The sequence below is a fragment of the Ceratotherium simum genome, chromosome 40, assembly GCF_057802395.1.
Source record: "Ceratotherium simum simum isolate JZ-2026a chromosome 40, ASM5780239v1, whole genome shotgun sequence".
Taxonomy (NCBI): domain Eukaryota; kingdom Metazoa; phylum Chordata; class Mammalia; order Perissodactyla; family Rhinocerotidae; genus Ceratotherium; species Ceratotherium simum.
The window spans coordinates 8116141-8138002 of NC_141939.1; the positions used below are offsets into that span (position 1 = coordinate 8116141).

The window sequence follows — 21862 nt, forward strand, 5'->3', positions numbered from 1 at the left end:
GTGTCGGTCTTCTACCAGAAATATAAGCTCCCTAAGAGCAGGAATTTGCCTGTTTTGTTCGCTGATTATCCCCAGTGCTTAAAGAGTACCCGGTAAAAAATAAATACATGACAAATACTTAATTTCAGAACACGTTGCTGTACATTTTAGATCAAATCTCTGTCTTTGGAAAATCTGTCTGCTGTCAGAATGTTAGTGGGCTTCCACTTATCATCATCACGAGTGAAAATTTATGTTCCAAGATCTATGTGGGTGTAGCTATTATTACGGTGAAGAAAAATTCCATGTGCTTCTCTTTCTGTAAGCACCACACTGACAGTCAGTGATGTGCCCTGGGGAGATTTCTGTTTGCACAGGGTCTCATTATTATTCCTGTTTCAAACGACTGTTTCATAAAATGCTATTGCCTCTGTGCATAACTGAGGATCAAATGTTTATGTTCTGCGTCAGGTTAGGTTGCGTGGCGGGCAGGGGTCTAATGATGTCACAATGGGTGGTGGCATGGGGGTGGCTGTGGAATCTGTGCTGATGATCAGGGTCTCACTGCTGCCTGGATGACCTTGCGCGTGTCATTTCCACCGGAAGACTGTCCCCTAACGGAGATAATGATTTAGACATGATATTGAGTTGAACTTGGTGCGGTAGATTGAAATCAGTGACTCCAGCTGTCTGACGCCTCCCTGTGTCCACATCCTTCACCAGTGCCTTCCCTACTTTGCTTTGTGCACTGGGACAGGAATACGCTGACTCAAGCAGAGGTGTGACAATGTGCTTGTGTGTTTCCACTTCCGCTCTCTTGGACTCCACCTCTGCCATGGGAACATGCACCGGCTAGCCTGCTGGAGGGATGTGGGAGCCGCACAGAGAAGACTCATCCCAGCAGAGGCCATCCTAGACCAGCCAGCCCCCAACAAGCTTGTCAGGGGCAGCAGATGGCTGAGTGAGCCCAGCTGAGGGTCGCCAAGTCCAGCCCAGATCAGCAGAACTGTCCAAGCAGCCTGTGGACTGGTGAGGAATAATAAATGAATTGTGGCTGTTTTAAGCCATTAAGGATTAGTTTGTTATGCTGCAATAGTGAATTGCTAGATGGTGTAAGCAGAAAATAATCTTTGCCACCTGCTCTGTGGATTATTTCTGGCTCCTGGGTAAATTTCTCAAGTTTGGGGGAGGGCTAGAGAGAGTTCCTGTTCATATTCAGGTTCAATTTCAAATAAGAGAAGACCACCAGTTACTTTCAAGCATAAGAACCATCTCTGTTCAGTAATTAAAATGTCCAGTCTGGTGTAACCATCAAAATGTCAAACTTTATCAAAGGTAAAAGCTTCTCCCCTCTCCCGGCTGAGAACAGTGGTGGGGAGGTGGATGTGAGTAGAGTCTCTGTCTCCTTGCTTGGCCTCCTGCCCCGGCTCATCAGGGAGGCGGAGCTGGAGGGAAACACAAAGATGTCAGGGCAGGTGCAAATCCATTCCCACACCAGCGCTTGGTGGCTTTGGTGGCTTTTCAAACCTGGGTCACTCTCTCTGGAATCCTTCTGTGTGCGTCTTAGCCCTCTTCCACCAGGAACCTCCAATACAATCCCTATAATGTGTGCAATGCCTTCCATTCCTTAAAATACCTTTTCATACATAACATGTGCAGAAAAGTAATCAAATCATATCATAAGCTTTTGACACATTTTCACAAGGTGAACACATTGTATGGTCACCCCCTAGATCAAGAATTTAACACTATGGTGGTCCCAGAAGCCCCTTCCTCTTCTCTCTGTTATTACCCACCCTCATCCCAGATTCTAACTTCTAACCCACAGATAAATAATTGAAATTGTTTTCTTTGATAAACCTGGTTGGCCTTTTCAAGGACAGAATGCCGTCTGCTAGTTCTCAAATAATCAGTTTACCCCAAAATATGCAAACAAAATTCACTGTTCCCAGACTGATGAATCTTGTTGCCTTTTTTCCTTGACTCAGTCCCCCCCCACTCACATGTGAGCCAACAAATGATACACAAAGTCACCTAACATTGAGCAAAGGAATATCTCTGAGTTCGTCTTTGACAAATAACTACTCCTGGATAGCTTACGAAATAACATACTAAATATAGTGGTAAAGGGCTCTAAAATATAACTACTTTTTTAACCATAAAGATGAATAATTCTTTGTGAATCCAGTGACATATAGTTCTTATGTTTCTTTAAAATTCCCAAGCATTTAGGGAAATTTAAATTCATTTCTTATATAATAGGAGATCAATAAACTATTCTCTAACATTTCTACTTAGACCAGAAATCATGCTAAGCATGAATTGTTAAATTCCTTTTAACTATTATAACCAGTTACATTAAAATGGATCTGGTTTAACAATGATCTATTCTTAGTTTCAACATTTTTTAGGATTTTGCTACAAAGAGAGGAATAAAAAGTGACTCAAAGCAGGATATCCTCATTTGTTGCAGACATTGTGGGATTTGAAATTCAACCTCGCTTTCAGAGAGCTGCGGCGGTGAACCAAAGCAAGTTGGAATGGTTTAACGGATCAGTGAGTGCGTCTAACAGTGCTGTCAAATCGAGGTTCCTTCTGCTCCTCACTGCCTGAGGGGAACTTTCTACAAATTCTCTTTTGATTGGGGCACCACCGAGAGGAAGAAAAATATTACCATTGGCCTTTTACTGCTAGTACCAGTTTGTATTCTTCAGACTTTATCTTTCTCTGGAGACTTATCCGTTTCTTTACTCCCAACAAGATTTCTCAAATTTCTCTTTAAGTCCCCAAAGAGAAATACTTTTTGAAGCCCCAAAGAAGAGCAACAGAGGCAAAAATTATTCTCCAAATCAGTTTATGTGTTTCATCAAAACCAACTCCTTGAAATACATATAAACATAAAATAGACAAGGCTACATCTATTATGTACATAAAATCTTTCTTATCAATATAAAAGCTTTAGCATTTAATATATTTTTAAGAATGAAAATCTATATTTTCTCATGTCCTGTTCAAATAAATAATCTTACATATTAGCATTGCTCTCCCTGAAATAAACATTTTCAGAGCTTTGGGGTACATCTGATATGTGAATCACAAATTTTTGTCCATCTTTCAGGGTAATGAGGGCCTCTTGTCCCACAGGAAGGCTGAGTGTGACGGTGCTCTCGGTGGCCCTGTCTTCCAACAGTACCTGGATGAGCTGCAAGGGAGAAATGTTTAAAAGGAAAAGATAAAAAGAGAAAGCTGTACTATTCCCTGTTGCGGGGCCCACAGTATGAATTCTTCTCATTCTTCAGTTCTGAGCTGACATCGCTGGCTCACATTCTCACCGAGACCCTCCCTCCACCATCCATCAAACAAACCAGTAGACAAGAAGGGAAAATCTGTGAAAACAGTCATTGATATTGAGTAGTAATAAATTTGAGAGATTCACAGATTCTGATGTTAGCTTCGGTGCCAGCTCTCAGGTAAGTCATCTGACTTGCCTGAGCAAGTCTTCCTATCAGAGAAACAAGGATAATATGCCATCCCTGCCTTAGCTCCAAGGGTACTTGGGAGATTGGCAAATCCTTGGACATGATTACTTTCAAACTGATAGAGATATATTTTCTTGGTCTGATTTCATCAACCCCCCCCAACGCCGCCCAAAAAGCTAATATATTTTGACAAAGATGTGCACAAGATAACCTCGAATGCAAGATTAACTGAAGCCCATTTCTCACCCTTTCTCACCAATTTTGATAATAACCATCACTACCCTATGAAAACCCAATGTTTTTCTTCTCTCAAAAAAACTGTCTTCACCTTTATCCTAAAGCTGGAGTCATTTATTTTTTAGTCATTTTGCTATGCTTTAATCCTTGAGTACATGATCTAAAGTGAAAACCGCATAGTATATTTTTTAAAAGAATATTCTTTAATATCAGTATGATTTTTTACTTTATTCCTAAACATGCTTTGGCATCTTACTAGATGCTGGAACGTAGGAGAGCGACAGATGGATGTGGCAATCCAGAATGCTGACCTCAGTTGTTATCGTAGGTGCTGGGCGGCGCTAAATTGTTCAGAGAAGGAGGCTGACACAGATGTGCAGCTGAATGGGGCATTAACTTGGAGCAGATGAATGCAGATGGGACACAGAAGGGGGGCTGTTTTGTTGATGATGCGTGCAAATGCTGAATAATGAATGCAATGAGAATTAGATGAGCGTCACTTTTCGGTGTTAGATTGTTGAAGCCGTTATAGCTAATTCAGCAGGCATGCACCAACAGAGGCAGGTTTAGCTAATCTCAAATGCATATTACCTTGGATCATCTGACATTCATCTGCTTGTATTGCTTTATTATGTAGTTCAATTAAGTATTTAATATCTTCTCTATTGTTTCCACCAATTAAATATAGGTCAAGCCCCATTACAATGAACTTCAGAGTTGCGAGAGGCTTGGGTAGAGTTTGTGGAAAAGTGCTTAGATTAGGAGGTTTTGTTGGAGAAATAATAACACTGACTGGTGGTTATGGGTACTTACTATGTTGTAAGAATTTTACAATGATTAACTTATTTAAACCTCATAACAGCCCTATGAAATTAGAGGTTATTATTCTCGTTTTGTAGATAAGGAAACTGAGGAACAGATAAATTGAGCAACTTGTCCAAGGTTCTCAGCTAATAAGTGGAAGGTGTGAAATTTGAACCCACGAAGTTATGTACCAGAACTGCTCATTTATTTCCCCAAACCATCAGACTTGAAGATATTTTTAATTTATTCCCAACTCACCACTTTTGGAATTAAAGCACATGGTAGTACCCCCTGGGGAGAGAGGGTGCTAGGAGAGGACAGTCTTGGAAGGAGATCCGTGGAGGTTTGAATCCCTGCTCTGCCAAGTATCAGCAAGGTGACCTGGGGAACATTACTCAACCCCTCATGAGCCTCAGTTATGCGATCTGTGAAATGGGGGCAGTGATAACACCATCTCGTCGGGTTGCTGAAATGGTGCATTTAAATGCCCAGCACAGGGAGCCTGTCAGTGTCTGCTCTCCACCCACTTCCAACTGTGGCTGGAGATAAAAGTTTACTCCCAGTTACCTTGGTGACCAAGGGGCATATCAAACTGTCCACAGTCCTGGCTCTCGCCCCAGCCAGTGAGTAGAGAGATCCGCACACTTGGAGCTGAACGTCCAGCACAAATGCTTGTCCTGTTAGGGCTCCACAGAGGGCTTCAGAGTGTACTCAGGTGAGCTTCCCACTGGACAGCCCTTGCAGGGCCCTGTTGCCAGGACAGGGCATATTCTCCAGAGGGTCAGGGAGTAGGGTCAGACATTGTTCTGGGCACAGCCCGGCCAACTTGTCCCTTCTTCAGATCCAAGTAGGCCTTCTCTCTGCCATCAGTCCTGAAACACCAGCTCGTGAGCGGTGCCTTAACTGCCCACAGCTGCTCCTGTTCCAAGGTGGCCCAGCTCCCCTCCCTCGCCCCACTGGGGCCCTGATTTGGGGCCAGTATTTCACTATTTCGTGCCTCATTGGTCATGTCTGCTTCACATACACACTCAACAGAGGAGGTGAGTTTCTTATTTACAGACACATGTCTGAATCTACTGCAGCAAGAGCATCAAAGGCAGCTGGATATATGCATTTACTGTCGCAGGGTAAGAAGACAAAGACCAAATCCAGACAGGGAGTTTGTAAACCTGAGAGATGCATTTCCTTTGCTCCTGCTCATATTCTGTTTGTCTAGCACGGTGTCCCATCCAAGCAGCGCTCAACAACAGTTTGCACAGGTTCTCTGCACCCTGGAGAACTCGGAATGAGGGTTTGTTCAGGAAGGCAAGAGTCCCTGGAAGGTTCTGGTTATTTTGAGGGCTGTAGGGCATGAACAGTTCAGGCTGTGACTCATTCCCATGGCCACGACCACTACGAACCCAGGGCGAGGGCACTGCCCCTGCTTTTAACGGTCTCCTGCTGGGCACAACTCCTTGTCTCCTCAACAGGGGGACTCGGGGGTGCAAAAGAAATACTATATTTACATAGTGGCTAAACTTCCAGACGTGTGTATAGAAGTTTTAGAAATTAGTACTAAGAAGATTGTTGTCAAGATTTTTTTTTTTTTGTAGTTTCTCTCTCTTTTTTTTTTTTGTGAGGAAGATCAGCCCTGAGCTAACACCCATGCCAATCCTCCTCTTTTTGCTGAGGAAGACCGGCTCTGAGCTAACATCCACTGCCAATCCGCCTCCTTTTTTTTCCCTAAAGCCCCAGCAGATAGTTGTATGTCATAGTTGCACATCCTTCTAGTTGCTGTATGTGGGACGCGGCCTCAGCATGGCCGGAGAAGCAGTGCGTCGGTGCGCGCCCGGGATCCAAACCCGGGCTGCCAGCAGCGGAGCGCGCGCACTTAACCACTAAGCCACGGGGCCGGCCCTCAAGATTGTTTTTAAACCAGCTCACTCCCTCTCCTGCATCACCGAGGAGTTTCAGCTGCTTCCTGCATCAGTCTGAGTCCTCCTCCTGGCATTCAAGGCCCCATCTCTGACCTCTCCAACCTGTGTCCTACTCTTCTCCGGGGGGCATGGACCACCCTCCCCTGATCTAGTGTTGTGGGAGAAGAATGGACTTGAGATCAAGCAGGCCAGGGCTCCACTCTCTGTCCCACTGTTTACTTGCTGTGTGACTTTGTGCAAGTCACGTAGCTTCTCTGAGCCTCAGTTTCCTCATCCATGGCATGAAAACGATAAGAACAGATACTATGCAGGGTTGTATGGCTTCAAGATAATGTGTATAAAGAGTATATAGCAGGTGTTACATAAACAGCAATTCCGATTTTTATCTTTCAAGATGTACCCCGATTCCACCTTTTAAAAATCCTTTTTGTTCAGACTATTCAACGTTTCCTTTCTTTGGACGCCAGAGGCATTTTCCTTGCGTATCACTCAGTTTAGCAGCTCGTGGTGATCTACTGCTCAGGGAGTCTAACCGTGCCAGGCAAGCTCTGGGGAGGCAAAACCCAGGCCACCCAAATATTCCACACCTCTAATCGTGCCAGGCACACGTCAGCACACCACGAAGCTGAGCCGACCAGGGATCAACAGATAAGCTACTATAATCACTTCTAGAAAAATCACCTAAAGCAAAGATGTATCTAATATCTTGTATCATTGTTCGGACAATGTGACCTTTATGGGTTTCCTAACCATCTGGTGGTTCTCGTTGCCCTTAAAAAGCTGTGTGGAAGTTGGGGCCCCAGCATCTGTACCTTATTGCCTGTGGCAGTGTCCACCAGGAAGCCCAGGACCCTGAGAACCACACCGCTCACACCCAGGGGACATGGGCTCTGGCTCATGCGTTTCAGCGTCACCCAGTGTGGATCCACACTCGGACTTGCACAGTCCTGTGTTGGTGAAGAATCTGGAGGGTGGACGAGTGCCTCGTCTGGCTGGACAAGAGACTGGTCATCTGGGAGCATTTCCTTGAGGTTTCCCACGTCGTCCTCCTCCTCTATGCATGACTGAAGAATATGGATCACATATTCCAAAAGAAGCAAATGAAACAGATGCCAGGAGCCTACATTTAAATAACAACCAGACACGAATAATTAGATAGATAGATAGACAGATGGACAAATAAACAGATCACTGTGAAACGAACAACTTGTCTGGGGCTTTTAACTCCTGTGTGTGAGAGCCTCACTCCTACAGCTGCTCCTGAGGGGTCCCGGGCAGGGCCCCACCACTGTGCGGCGTTCCCGACCCACAGAACCCAGCAAGGCGGCTTCTGGACCGAAAGCACAGAGAGTGAAATAGCCTGAGCTGGGAAAGGGAACTTGGAGCTCATCTAGCCAGAGATGGGAGAAAGCAAATCCTACAGAAAAATGGGTGCCTCCCAGGGCGGGAAAGGTGCCCCCAGCCTCCCACTGGCAGGCAGGGAGTAAGGGAGAGGGTGGAGGAGATGAGGAGGCCGAGTGTGGAAGGGATCCTGGCGCCCTTCGGTGATGCCGGCAGAATAGCTCCTTTCCCCTGCCGCAGTCTGTGTGCCTGCATCTCCGGTGAGGGAGGTGGGTAAAGGAGGCTGGCTGGTGCTCAGCACTCAAAGGCTTTCTCTCATGTGGGCCTGCAAGGGCTTTCATCAGGGAGACTGTGCAGGGGATACAGGGGGGCATGTGACTCAGCTGAACACTCCAAATCCCAAGGCCTTTGGTCTCCCAGAAAAGAAAAGGATAAATAATGTCAGCTGAGAAGCGGATGGGAGATCTGGCCTATTGCAATTGTTAAAAGATAATTTTATGTTTTTTGCTGAGGAAGACTGGCCCTGAGCTAACATCTGTGCCAATCTTCCTCTATTTCGTACGTGGATCGCTGCCACAGCATGGCTGATGAGTGGTGTAGGTTCACGCCTGGGCTCCGAACCCACGAACCCAGGCCACCAAAGTGGAATGTGCCGAACTTAACCACTATGCCCCAGGGCTGGCCCCAAAAGATAGTTTTTTAATGAAGATAAAACCACGACTCTTATACAGATATAAAATGAACACCTGTCAAAGATTTTATGAACTCATTAATAATGAGGGAAGTAGTAAGATGTTGCAACTGGTTCAAAGGAGAATTCAAAGTACTAAACATATATAGACAGTAAAGAATGCTGACATTAATTTACAAATAGATGCAAAAAAGATCTGTCCTCAGGGCAGTAACCAATTGCATCCATCTGACACAACTAGTCTGCATTTCTGTGGAGGAGAATCGTTTGCTCTGTCATCAGTTTGATGCAATTTACCAAGTTCTGAATTAACTCAAAGACACTGAAAGGTGGAGATAACTCAGAAGGGTGTGCCAGACATTTTTGCCTATTTCAAAGCCTTTTGTCCATTTTGAGTAATCTTTCCGTCCATTTCAAAGTCTTATACAATGTTCTCTGTTGCTTGATGGATCTACGGTGAGAGACACTGGCCCCGTGGGATGCCATGACCTGGTCTGGAATAAGCCTGACCAACAACTCCTGGCCTATTTAACCTCGCGAAACCATAGTCCAGGTGAAGAGGAAAAACTACTGGTGTTAATATTTTGAATTCATATGGAGGTCCAAAGAAGGCAGAGGCGGAGGGGGTGGGGAGTGGATTTCTTTCCCTATGGCACATGAACTCTGCTCTATCACTTTGCTTTGGAAGAGCATTAGCATAAAGCAGAGCCATTTTGGCCTTCATTAAAGGAAGGGCCTCATTATAAATGGGTGTCACCTATCTGGCAGCTTACAGTAGCAACCCTCAAAAGAGCTCCGGAATGTTTGCAAAACTGATCTACAACAGGGCTTGTCTTCTCTTCCGTCTTCTGCCTCCCTGCTGTGAGGGCATCCGGCAGCCCTCTGGAGCAGGGATTCCTCACACCCGTTAGTGTGTAAGCTCATAGGGGCGGAGACACTGTCCACTGCTGTATGCCCAGTGCCCAGGAAGGTGCCCGGGCCTTTGTAGGGACACAGTAAGTATCTGTTGAGATGATCCTTTCCATGGGGCTGAGGGCTCAGTGGTGAGCTGCCTTTCCTACCACTCTCCTACACTGCATCTGTGCCACAGGTGTGACAGATGGGACCCTCCTCATAGAGAAAGACCATCTATCCGACCAGAAAGTTTGCAAAACGGATACTATACTATGTCACTCTTTCCACCATCTGCATACAATGGTGACTTTACCAATTGTTATTCCTGGAAATTAAACATGGGTGCCCTGAAGAACCCACTTTTTTCTCCATCTCACTTATCTTCCTCAGTGCTTTTCTCAAAATGTCCCAAAGCAAACAATTCAAAAACAAGGGGAGGCTTCCTACGCAACTGACCGTAATGGAATGGGAAAGTGCAGCAGGGTCCATCTGTTTAATCAACTATCACGTTGCCATTAAAAAAAGATGATTAGGGTTTTGTATGGTTTCCTGCGTCTGTGCTGTATTTTACATAAAAAGGTTAAAAGAAGATGAGTGGATTCTTACATGGCAATATGGAAAATACTTACGCTATAATAACATTTCTAAAAGGTAGGATGCAAAACGTTTTGTGTTCTCTGACTCACCGAAACTGTCTCTGCGGCAGAGCGTCATGGCTTTGCTCACGGCGGTGAGAAGGAAATTCCATCTTAGCTGGAAGCTGGCGGCCAATTTGATAAACTCCTCTTTGCTTCTGCTTGGCTATTACATTTTTGTGAGAAAAAATGCTGGGTTTATGATAAAATCAAGAAGAACATGTTTTCAAATACACAGGCATGGGCATTTTCAAGTGGCCCACGAGAAGAGGAAGAAGAAATGACAGAGGCAGTGGCCCCCCAGCCTACTTTCGGTCTCGCTCCATCTCCTGTGGAGACAATTCCAGGGCAGAACTCTTTGAAGTTGGTGGAGAGGAGGAAGGAGGTGGGAAATTGGCCTACGTTTTTTTTTTCAATCCCACACAATTTAAAAAAAGACGTCACTTGTGAAGCGTGACAGAGAAAGACAGCAGGGGCAGCCTTCCTGAAGTCCACCTGGCAGTCACCATCGAGAGGGTCGGTGGCTATTTCACACTTGCCAAGTCTGATATTGTGAAAAAGTGGCACAGCATCCCATAATGATGAAAAGAACTGGCGCTGATTCTGAAAAGCACAAAGCTGGCCACTGTGCCATGTAAATTAGCTGAGGACCGGAAGGTCCCACCTGTGTGTCCAGTGGAGCCGAGGTCATCTGAGTGGCACTAAACTGGGTACTAGTGAGATACCTTTACATGCAGACTAAGAAACTATCCATCTAGATCAAAAGTAGCCTTGGGCCACACTTTAAAGGAATTACAAACCAATGAATTTCACATGTGCGTGTTGGAACGAATGGCCCTGAAGCCCCTCCTGAGTCTCGTCTTAGGCCAGTGGACCACCCACTGGCTCAACACCAGTCTCTGAAGAAGAGATGTAGAGACTGGCTAGAAACAAGGAAATGCTCTTTCTCGCCTTCGCTTCTCTGCTCTTCTGCCCCCACCGGAAGCCCCCCACGTACCAAAGGATTGCCCTGGGCTTTGGGTGGACGTGAACTCCCTTCAGTAGCAGCCTCCTCCCCCCACAACTTGTGACCTCCTGGGCTGGTGTTTCTGACCACCTGAAATGGGGCTCTTGGGAGGACCCCTGGTGTCCACCGATCACAGGGACACTTTCTCAAAGCATCGGGAGAAGTAGCTCTGGGCAATCAGCGCTCTCTGCACAGACGTTTAGACGTGAACCATAAACATTACTGAGCGTCCCTCCGCTGGCCACCAGTGTGGCACTTCAGCTTCCTACATTTAGAAATTACTCTGGGCCTGAACCACACGAGGACAGGGAGAACAAAACCCAGGACACAGATGAACACTGCCCTCTGTAAGCGAGCACGCTGCCAGGTGCCAGCCACTGAAGCCATTAGTCATCTCTGACAAGCCCAAGGGTTTACATTTTAACAGTCTGAGTATTTTATTGACAATAGTCTGTTTTTAATCACCCACGCTGTTTTACAAAAACAAGCCCTTCAAAGGCATACAGTTACAAAAAACACCACTTTTCTAACATGCCTCATTTGTGAAGGCTGAAGACACGATGATGGAAACATGGTCTAAAATGTAGGACAGGCATGTCGGGCTGCTTCGGGGCAGGACTGGTATTAACAGTCTCGTCTTAGTCAGAGGCCAACTGAGTATCCACAACAAGGAACGGAGGGTTGAAAGCTCCTATCAGTGACGACCTATCGAATGAATTAATGTCGCCACAGCAATGCAACTCTAGACACATTACCACTGTTATAAATAAGTTTTGCCAAAGATCGAGGAGGAGGAATAAAAACCACACTGAATCTGAAATGATTATTTTCAAGAAGCAAAGAATGGAAACAGACACCTGCAAGGGTTGGAACCAGCTTTCAAGCTCCTTCCTGAGGAGTTTTCTGGTTCACCTCTATGAGGTTTGCGACCCCAATGCCCGCCGCGGTCTTTGTGGGCTCAGTTGTTATTTCTACCCTTTCTCGACTTCAAGGACAGGGTCGGGCGAGGTGGGAAGGGGGAGAGAAAGAAATGTGACTGGAGGCTTAAAGGAGAAGGCCCAAACTTGTGTTCCAGTACCAGGCCCTCCAAGTCTTTGCTCTCTGCTCCAGAGACGTCTTGTTTCTCTTCCCTAAATAGGTCCTCCATTTTTCCACATGCTCACTCTGCTCATGCCGTTCTCTCTCGTGGATGTTGTCTCCCTTTCTTAGTTTATTTTAATCCTATCCACCCTTCCCCTCCCAGTTTAAATCCCACTTCCCTTGTCAAGGCCTTTCCTAACTGCCTCAGCCTTCAAAGGATGATGCCTCAAGGGATGGGAGGCCCCTGGCTGCTTTGTTTGGGTGGAAGTTTTAATACCTAGCCCCCAGCTCCCCACCCACCCGCTGGGGGCCCAATGGGGCAAGGGTGCTGTGGCTTTCTCTAATAGCACTCTCAGATCTTGAAGCATGACTGCTGATGCAGAAGATGATGACAATCAAGCTAAAGGAGCCTACTGCAGTAACTTCCAAGTGATATTGACCAGAAAGGCCAAATCCACCCACATCCAAAACCAATTCATTTTTTGATTTTGTGAAATCAAGCCTGACACTTTACTGGGATGTTTCTGCAAAATATCCAGACAAGCACTGTTCCCTCCAAACAGACAAAACTCCCCCTCCTCCTATACACTCTCGCTTGGTGCACGCACACACTCACCCATGCTCACCTGCACACACATGCTCATCCACCCTCACACACACTCACGTGTATATACATGCTCACTTGCACACTCACATTCACCTGAGCACACACATGTTCACCCATGCAGACATGTGCTCACCTGCAAACACACACCTGCATGATGTGCCAGCCTCTGACTCTGCCTCGCTACAGGAGTGAGACGCCACATCCCTGTCATTAACACCCACACCAGCCTTGACACATTTCTGGCCAGAAAAAACTCTCTGTCATTCCTCCAGGTCATATAGCATTCAGTGCTATAATGTAGCTAGAATGATCAACACCCATTTCTTCCCTTTAAAAAAATCACGGTTTTGTACCTGGAAGACAAATACTTGGAGATTTGAAGACAGACAATCCAGGAATACACTGAGGTCTGTCGACGTCCCCAGTAAAGAAATTAAACTGCTTAAACCTATAAAAAGACAAAGCAAACAAAAAGATTGGGAGCAACATAGCAGAATTTTTCTGTAGGTGTCTGTATACCAGGTAACCTAGGGGACAACATCTGAACAGTAGTTCAAAGGAATTCCCTGGGGCCTCACACTCATTTTGCACACAAAGGATGCATTCTACGGCTGGATTTGTCACCATTGTGGTCATCTAGTTCCGAGTCATATGGTCTGGCCTCTTGAGAACCACCTCTGCCACTTGTTGAAATGGACAGAAATATTTTGAAATAATAACTACACCTTGTAATTATACAGAACCAGATGAGCTCACCACACGCTGCAGACATGACCTCACCTATCCTTGCCATTTTCATAAAAGGGGTAGTTTATTAGTGTCCTTTAACTGATGGTGGACATCAAAGCCACTGAGGGAGGTTGAGTGCCTTGCCTGGGGTTACAGACTCAGTGAGTACAGACCTGGAGGGTGGAGCCCGCGCATGTGTGCCTTCGGGATGTGGGTCCTCCACCTGCACAGGCAGCACTGAGGGGAAAAGAACAGCCTTTGGCCTCCCTCTTTGAGTGCCGCCATGTACCAAGCAGAGTGTAGGAAACCAAGTAGGTTGCCATGGCCCTCGCTGAGGCTTGTTCAGGGTTCATCTGGAAGATCTTCCAGGTACCGCTCAAGCACTTGCCTGTCAGGTGTCAGCAGTGGCTATCGGCATGCTGTCTTCCTGCCGGCTCTGTGCGCTCTTGGACAGACACACAAGGATGCTAACAGGAGCACAGGAGCCCGGCAGGCCGGAGGGCAGCCTGGCAGGCACCTGGGGAGAGGCCTCATGCCCTCCTGGGGCTCCCTGGGCTTGGGGCTGGGGCAAGAGCAGGGTTTGGATGACCATCTGGGATTTCTGGGGTAGCTAGTGCCTGGGAGAGGCAAGAATCTGGCTAGGTGGAGAGCTAACTTAATCCAATTCAGACAGGATAGAAGAGACACCGTTGAATCTGTGCGTGTACAAGATGGATGCAGAAGTTTTTTTCCAAAGGAGACATGCCAGGTTGATCTCCAGAAAGAAGTATTGTCAAACAGCAAACACATTCATCTGTCCATTCATTCACTCAACAAACATGTACTAGCATGACAGCCCAGCGGACACTTGGGTAGGCCCTGGAAGAGTGTTCCCAGAGGCACTCCTCTCCCCCTGCAGGAAGAGCTGTGTGACCAGATAAATTATAATATCAAAGAGTAAATTAACGTTCTACCTCTATTAAGAAATTCATAGATTAGTGATGGCCATGCCAGCCCCAAATCTATCCCCAACATTCTGACAAAGCAAGCGGCAGAAGGAAGATTACATTTCATCTCCGAGTTCCTCTCCAGGTCATCCACGCTACTCAGGTCACTTGGCACGGCTTTCTTAGAAATACCCAGAGCGCCTTGACTGATGATGGCGTGTACATCCGACTTCAGGATGCTGACTCTCTGGTTATTTTCCAAGACCATTCTCATAGTCTAAAGATAATACGGAAGCATGATCCTTAATTAAATCTCGTCATTTTACTTTTGTCTAATCCCCCCTCACCAAATTACCAAGATTTTTTGTTGTTGTCAGAGAGAAGGAAGAGCAGATTTGGGTATTACCCATTAAAACTGAATCCTAAGTGACAATTAAATGTTAGAATTTCACCCATTCTAGAACTGCCTTTCTGAAAATCAGCATTTAGAGTGCTTCTGCTCGTAGGCAGATGAGCACTCAGGGCACTGCGGCTCTTCCTCTCCCTGTTCCTTATTCTCTGCACCCTGTTCAACAAGCCTAAGCTACTTGAGAGAGGAGAACAGTGGGTGATGGAGGGTCTACAAAGGAAGTGTGGCTCTGGAGAAGCAACAGCGTTGGCCAATTCTGGAGGGTGGCGGCAGGATTCAGAAGATGTCTCTGTCCTTTCCTCTTGGGAGCCTTGGGCAATGAATTTAGCCTCCAGAAGCTGATTTCCTCAGGAGACAATCCACTCCCTTACATTTTTGGAGTCTGTAGGGTGAGCAGTGGTTGTCCTCACACTAGCCCTAGGAGTGGGCACTGTGGCCACCTCCATTTTCCAGAGGAGGAACCTGAGGGCACTTGGGCAGTAAGTTAACTTTCCCAAGTGATAGTAAGTGTGAAGATACGGTTTGGAGCAGGGGCTGCTCTGGAACCCGAGCTTGCCACGTGAGCTGGGTTGGGATGCAGGTCCTGCTGCGGGGCCATTGCCAGCTGACCCAGCCAGGAATGGGAGAGTGCTGGGGAACTGGAGGGGCCGTGAGCACATAAGTGGGAAACACCCTCAGGAGCTCCGAGTCTAGGGAGAGCTCTGTGCTGGGAGGGTGGAGATGGTGAAACGGAAGCCTGGCTGAGCGCCCCCTGAGCTGGGACAGACTTGGAGCAGAGCGCCGTCCCAAGCTCTGTCCTGATCTGGTGCCCACAGGATTTCAGAACAGATGCCTGGGTGGCCCACGTGCCAGCATTATAGAACCTTTTGTTCAGCCCTTCTCTACCTTCCTCTAAGCCTGAAGCTATGTAATCACTCCAGGAGTGAAAGGTCGGAGCTGAGGACCTGGCAGCCCCGACACACCGAGTCCCCAGGACCACGCACAGGGTGAAGGGTTTGTCTGTCTGTCCTAGGCTCTGCTACGATGCCCCTTCACCTCTGACTGGCTGGCCCAGGTGGGCAACTCATGGGGCCTCCCTCCGGAACTTTAGCAGCCGACCTGCTTCTGTTCTGCACCAGCAGAGCTGTGGTGACTGGAGCCTTTCTGAGGAGGAAGGAAGAGGTGGGCTTCTAGCTGAGAGCCTCAGGCCCACCAGGCCTTCCGGGCCAGTGGCCAGCAAGGTGCGCCTGTCTGCCCTCTGCCCTCTAGGGGGATGGAAACAGCCTCCCTGCGAAGGGAGCTGCCAACTGCTCTGGGGATACTTGCAGCCGTCACGTTTCACTTGAGGAACTGCTTTGTTCCCTCCTCTCTGGCCGGCTGGAACCTACCTTTGCCATGTTGGAAAGGTAAGTCTTTCTTCTTAGTCTTTTGACAAACACGGTAACTTCTGTTAAGAGCAATACACACGGCCATTATTGGTACTATAACTTCGAGATCTTATGTGCGACAGCAGGGAGGAGGAGGTGCATACAGGAGGCGCTCATGTCTGCCTAGGAAGGCACAGCTTCAACCCTGCCCCACAGTGAGGCCTCCAGGCATCCTGGTCTTCCCACTGCCCGCTGGCCCTTTCCCCAGTGGCTAGGAGATTCTGGGGCCACTTGACTAAATACTCCATAGCCAGAAAAATCACGTAATCGCAGCATCTGACATGCCTGCTCAAAGGAGTTTAGGGGTTTTGCCCAGGAACCTTGAGTCCTCCCAACATTCTCAACTGTACAGTGCTCTGCTTGGAAAACGATCGAAGGAAAAGAAAGGATGAAAAAAGAAAGCCTGAAGGGGGAGGTGCTCTCCTCTCGTGTGTATTCATTGGTGCATTTGACAAATATTCACAGGACACACTCGTGCAGCATTTACTCCATCAGTGTAGGCTGGGTGTTTGCTGAGTTGTGGATAGAGGAGGTCAACCTCTACCCCTGAGGGACTCACCCTCGCAGGATGGGTCACCGATATGCAAACGACTTTTCAACAACAGGTAAGTGCTCCCTGGCAATGTGAGAGCACAGGAAAGAAGAAAGTGAGGGATTCAGCGTAGGGAGAGGGCTGCCTGGAAGAAGGTGATGGCTTCCCTTAGAAGGTGACATTCAATCTGGGCTTTAACGCATAAGTAGGAGTTAGCCCGGGGAATGGGGGATGGGGGAGGCAGTCTAGGCACGGAAAGTAGCAGGAATAAGGGCCTTTTTGGGGGACAACCAGTCTTGTGTTGCTGGGGAGGCCAGTGGGGGTCCCTCGGGGGATGGAGCCAGGGATGGGGCCAGAGGCCAAGCAGTAAACAACTTTGCGGAGGGAATGAAGGAGAGGAACCCTGGGCATCGAGGTAGTGGAAGATTGTTAACTGATCCAATCACTGTTTTAGAGTGACCACTGGGTGTGGAGGGGAGTGTGACTGAGGAGGTGAGGCTGGAGGCAGGATGATCAACTAGGAAGCCACTGAAGTGGCCTAGAGGAGAGACAGAGAGAGATGGAGGGCTTGAATTAGGGCGGCTGTGAAAGTGGCCACAGGAACTGGAGTGGGGCTGCTTCCGCCCTTTCCTGGACCTCCTTCACAGCAAGCCCCAGACCTTGCTTTCTCTCTGCAGCACCCCCTCCCTGCTGCCTTCTCGGCTGGCATTCACACATGGGCCCAGCCTGGCCAAGTGAAAATTTCCAAGAGGGTCAAACTGGGATCACATTCCCAGCGTGAGGCCACAGAGGGCACAAAGAGCGGAAGGCTGTTGCCCTAGGCAGCCCTGCTTGAGTCAGCAAGGAGCCCAAGACTGCGGGCTGCCCTCAGGGGGCTGGTTTCAGAAGGCGTGCACTGGCACCGGCTACAGGCACGGGCCAGCTTCCCCCTCCTTTATGACAGTCAGCGGCACCTTTTCTATATCTCCAACCCCTCGGACCTGTCCAAAGTCCACGTCATTACTCATAAGGAAGAATCAGTAAAAGGCTGTGGATGGATCAGCACGAGAATCCATCATCGGCACTAAAGAAAAAGCCAGAAGATCTGAACAGGCCAGGCCTGTGCTCTGTAGTTTAGTGGTGAGGGGAAAAAGAGGTGCACACCAGCTGAGATGCCCTGCCCCAGTCTGTAAGTTAGAGACTTCGTCTACTCTCCCAGAATTTCTTTCTTTCTTTCACTGAAACCTACCTTTGAGTTTGGAGATCTGTAAGAGGGCTGGAAAACCTTCCAGAGCACTGAGGAGCCACAGCCTAAATTTCTTACTAAATAACCGGACAGATTTCAGGTACTGAATAGAAACATCTTCCAAAAAGTCATGAAGGAGAAGGTCTTCAATTCCCTACAACAAAAGTGTCAAGACACTGTGACTGCCGGCCAGGGCAGGCGTCCTCTAGTTACCAATGGCCAAAGGTCACAGGTGCCACAAACTCAGAGAGAGGGAGTCCGAGGGGCAGCCACCACGCAGCCCTCGCCACTGCTCCCTGTGCAGGACATCAGGCTGGTGCGGCCCGTATTTGAATTTTTTTCAGATTTAAAAATATTGATAACTGATTCAAAATTTAAAAAAACACTATACTGTGTTTTCTGGCCAAGAAAATTTAAGGGCTGAACCCAGCCTCCAGTTTTCAACCTTTGTATTAAAAACTTAGAAGCACTACATCGTTTCCTAAGAATAATAAAATAAAAGGTAAAAGTTCATCACTAACTTAAAGAGAACACATTTTCACCACAGAAACTGTAGTGAAAATATAACTGACCCCCAAACTACAATAATCATTCTAGAGATAGAGCTTTAAAAAAACCCCAAAACAAAAAACTCTGGCAGTTTTGTATATTCCAAAGCAATTATCCCAATTGCTCATTTAAAAGAGCCTTCTTTTGTTGAAATTACCAGAGAAAGAACTTTACTCAGTTCAGGGTTCACTGGCCACTAGACCCACAGGTCACCACGTGTGTTGGCTTTTTCTTTACTTGAGGAAACTCAGACTCTCACTGAATGCAAAAAGAAAAGCTGAGTTTTAGGGAAAGATCAAAAGGCTTGTGGTCCAGAGGGGACTGCAGAGAGGCTCGAATGCTGTGGCTCAAACCCCAGCATTCGGTATCAATTTCTGGAAAGGATGCAAACCAGCAACTCAAACGAATGTCTTCCTACCTTGTACAGCTGTAGGTCATAGCATTTAAAGAGCTGGCACATGTCAGGCAATGACATCAGCGTGACTGTGTCTTGCTGCAGAGATTTCCAGAAGGAGGTAAGCAAATCCTCCACCTGATGTAAGGGATAGAACATATCTCTGAAAACTCATTTTATGCCTGGTGACACTAGTCCCCCATACAGACTTAATCAGCCCCAAATGATAACGGGGTGAATGTCATTCCAATTAATGTAAAGCTTTGCCTGTCAGCTTTTCCAAGCTGTATTTTAGAAGTATTCTTTCCAGCAACGCATCAGAGAGCGTCGGATGGGATAAACATGGAACGTAATTTTCATGAGGAAGTTTTCTGGAAGGAAGGCGATCTCTGACCACAAGGGGGCTCCTGTTGATTATAATAGGGTAAGGATCAGGCCACAGGGGCACAGACCATAGTTTCGAATAAGTGTTCATTGACTCATTGACCTCCTCAATTATTTTTCAGCTCAGAAAGAGGTGTAACAGTATGTAATCAAGGAGGCTTCCTCCTTGACATCAAGTTAGAATTCACCTAAGGACTGTGTAAGCAGAAGGGGACTGTGATTCTACAGAGGAGCCTTCTTTAGAGATTTTGCAGACAACTTTTATAAGTGAACAAAATGGCAGCTTCCTTCTTTTTCTCTATTTTCCCCTGGTGACCTTTCAGATTCCATTATTGAACTAGGTGGCCAACCAGAGTTGTCAGCTAATAAAGATTCTTGCCTTTTTGGGGTTTCTGCAGGCTCAAATATTCTGAGGCATCGCAGCCCTGACACCAGGACCTGCCAATGACTCCAGGCAGGGAGGTAGTCTCCCCGTGCAGGCTGTCTAGGGAGTTGGGGCCAACTCTTGAGTTACCTGATGATGGGCCCTGATTTGAAATCCTGTTGTGGGGGCATGAATTCTAGAGAAGATGTCTCCAAAGAGACTCATGGATATTAAACAAAAAGTACAATAGTGGGGTGAGCAGGACATATTAATCCTTTTACTCTCAGGTTGGTAACTTTGGATCGTGGCCTTTCAGAGTTGGTGGGTCTGAATGAGACATCAGCCACGGGCTTATCTCTGCTAAATGCCTCATCCCCAAGTCCAAAGTCATCCAACCTTGGTGGTCTGCTTCAGAAACATTTCTCTAATTTGTCCTTTTTTCTCTTTGATGTCATTGTCACTGCTCCAGATCTGACCCTCCTCACGTCTCACACCTTGACTATGACAAAACCTCCTTACCACCCTCTCTGCTCCAATATGGTGATCTTATGCCACTTGCAGCCCCACTGTCTTCTCAGTAAACCAGAATTCTTCGCAGGGCATATGAGGTCCTTCCTAGGGCCAGCCCACTTTCCCACCTCCCCTCTGGCTTCTCCCTGTAGCGATGATAAAATCCAGCCATAGTGACCTTTTTATCACGTCATGCCTGTGGATATCTTGCTGCCATTGCCTGCACCATTGATTCTATCTGGAATTTCTTTCCTACCCCATTTTGTGTCTGCCGAACCTTTGCTTTTCTACTAGAGGCAGCAGCAATGTGGCCTCCTCTTGGGAGCACTCTGTAGCTGCCTCTGTTACTCTTCTGGGCACCCAGAACAGTGTAATCCTACTGCTACTCTAGTCGTTGCTACAGTGTATCATATTTATTGGTTTATATTGTTCCTTTTAGTACCAGATTATAAACTTCTCAAGCTTTATGGAGACTACCTTCCTAGTTCCAGAAATGGTGCTGGGCACAGGGTTAAGAATTAAGTTAATATTTGACGAGTGAATGAAGGCAGGAAGGAAGGAATATATTAGCTATCCAGTGTGGGTGGATATCTATAACGTTGCATTAATAGGACTGGGGCCATTCTGCAGACGTCTTGGTCTCTCCCTCACCATACTGCTTTCCACTGAGCGCATACCAACTGTGCTGCTGCTGAATGAGTATCATCACCCAAAGTTGAAGTGCTTAGAACACTGAAGCATCAGAAAGCCTTTCATTTAAATGTGCACTTGTTGCCCTGGATTTCTATTTTCTACTGCAAAAGATACAATTCAAAACGAGTAAAAGACTTATTCACGTTTTCCACAGCCAGTTCTAGAATAAAAATCCAGTCATTACAATATCTATGTCAGATCGCCATGCTTCAAAATCTTGCTCCTTTTGAGTTAGCATCTATCAATAAAATGGCTCTTTAGCATTATTGAAAATTCCAGGGTGAATAATATTACCACTATTTTATTCAATATCAGCTGGAATCAGGATCTAAAAAAATAGCTGAATTTATATTTAAAGGGTAAAGTTATCCATATTAGAACCTTGGAAAATTTCCAAATGATTAAACTGAATAAAAATATCCCCTTCAAGAACTCACTAACTATAAAATAGCTGCATTCTAAGCACTTCAGTGCAATGAATTACCACTAGACATCGCTGGAGGGGTCTTTTCAAGCAAAGTGGTTAATAATGAATCATAAATGCTTGGATTTTATAGATAAAACCCTACCCTTTCAAATTCTTGGTTCTTCACGTTTTGCAAAATGTCTTGACAATAGTTGCAGTATTCATCAGCAAGAAAGGCCATCTAGGAAGGATATGGAAAATTGTTTCAGTTCGCAGGTGACTTCAAGAGTGAACTGATCCTCAAAGAACTTTCTGAAGCCCTTAGAGGCTGCTCATGTTGCAATTCTGATATGACAGTAGCTGGGCTCTTCCTTGGGGCCACGTTTGCTATTTATGTGGAGTAAGGCATACCTTATTGGCCTGAAATTGATGTAGCTTCAGTTTTGATGTTATAACTCATATATTTCCAGGGTCAGTACCACCTTCTATAAAGGCTACCAATCTTTGATATCTTTCTCCCTAAACCCCAATTTCCCCCCTCCATATTCCCCAGTCCCAGTTTCTAGAAAATCCACATATCGGTTCCCTTCTCTGTCATGGAGAGGCCCTCAATCTAGAAGGTGACAAAGGCAGGAGGAGCCTTTCTATAGGACATGGGTGAAGACC

At 46.6% G+C, this 21862-nt stretch overlaps 1 protein-coding gene across 2 annotated transcripts in view; it reads right to left on the minus strand.

The window, feature by feature from the left end:
• Positions 1-3004: 3004 nt before the first annotated feature.
• RFX8 (regulatory factor X8) overlaps positions 3005-21862 on the minus strand; it is a 56582-nt gene continuing 37724 nt past the window's right edge. The window contains exons 7-15 of one of the 2 annotated variants that reach the window (XM_014791586.2): positions 21360-21437; positions 18864-18977; positions 17900-18050; positions 16101-16159; positions 14445-14601; positions 13023-13117; positions 10028-10142; positions 7228-7535; positions 3005-3181 (exon numbers count right to left, since the gene is read on the minus strand). In XM_014791586.2, coding sequence (XP_014647072.2) covers positions 3005-3181; positions 7228-7535; positions 10028-10142; positions 13023-13117; positions 14445-14601; positions 16101-16159; positions 17900-18050; positions 18864-18977; positions 21360-21437 — 1254 coding nt within the window. The remainder of the gene's footprint in view (positions 3182-7227; positions 7536-10027; positions 10143-13022; positions 13118-14444; positions 14602-16100; positions 16160-17899; positions 18051-18863; positions 18978-21359; positions 21438-21862) is intronic. The other variant, XM_087426363.1, reaches the window with a different exon arrangement.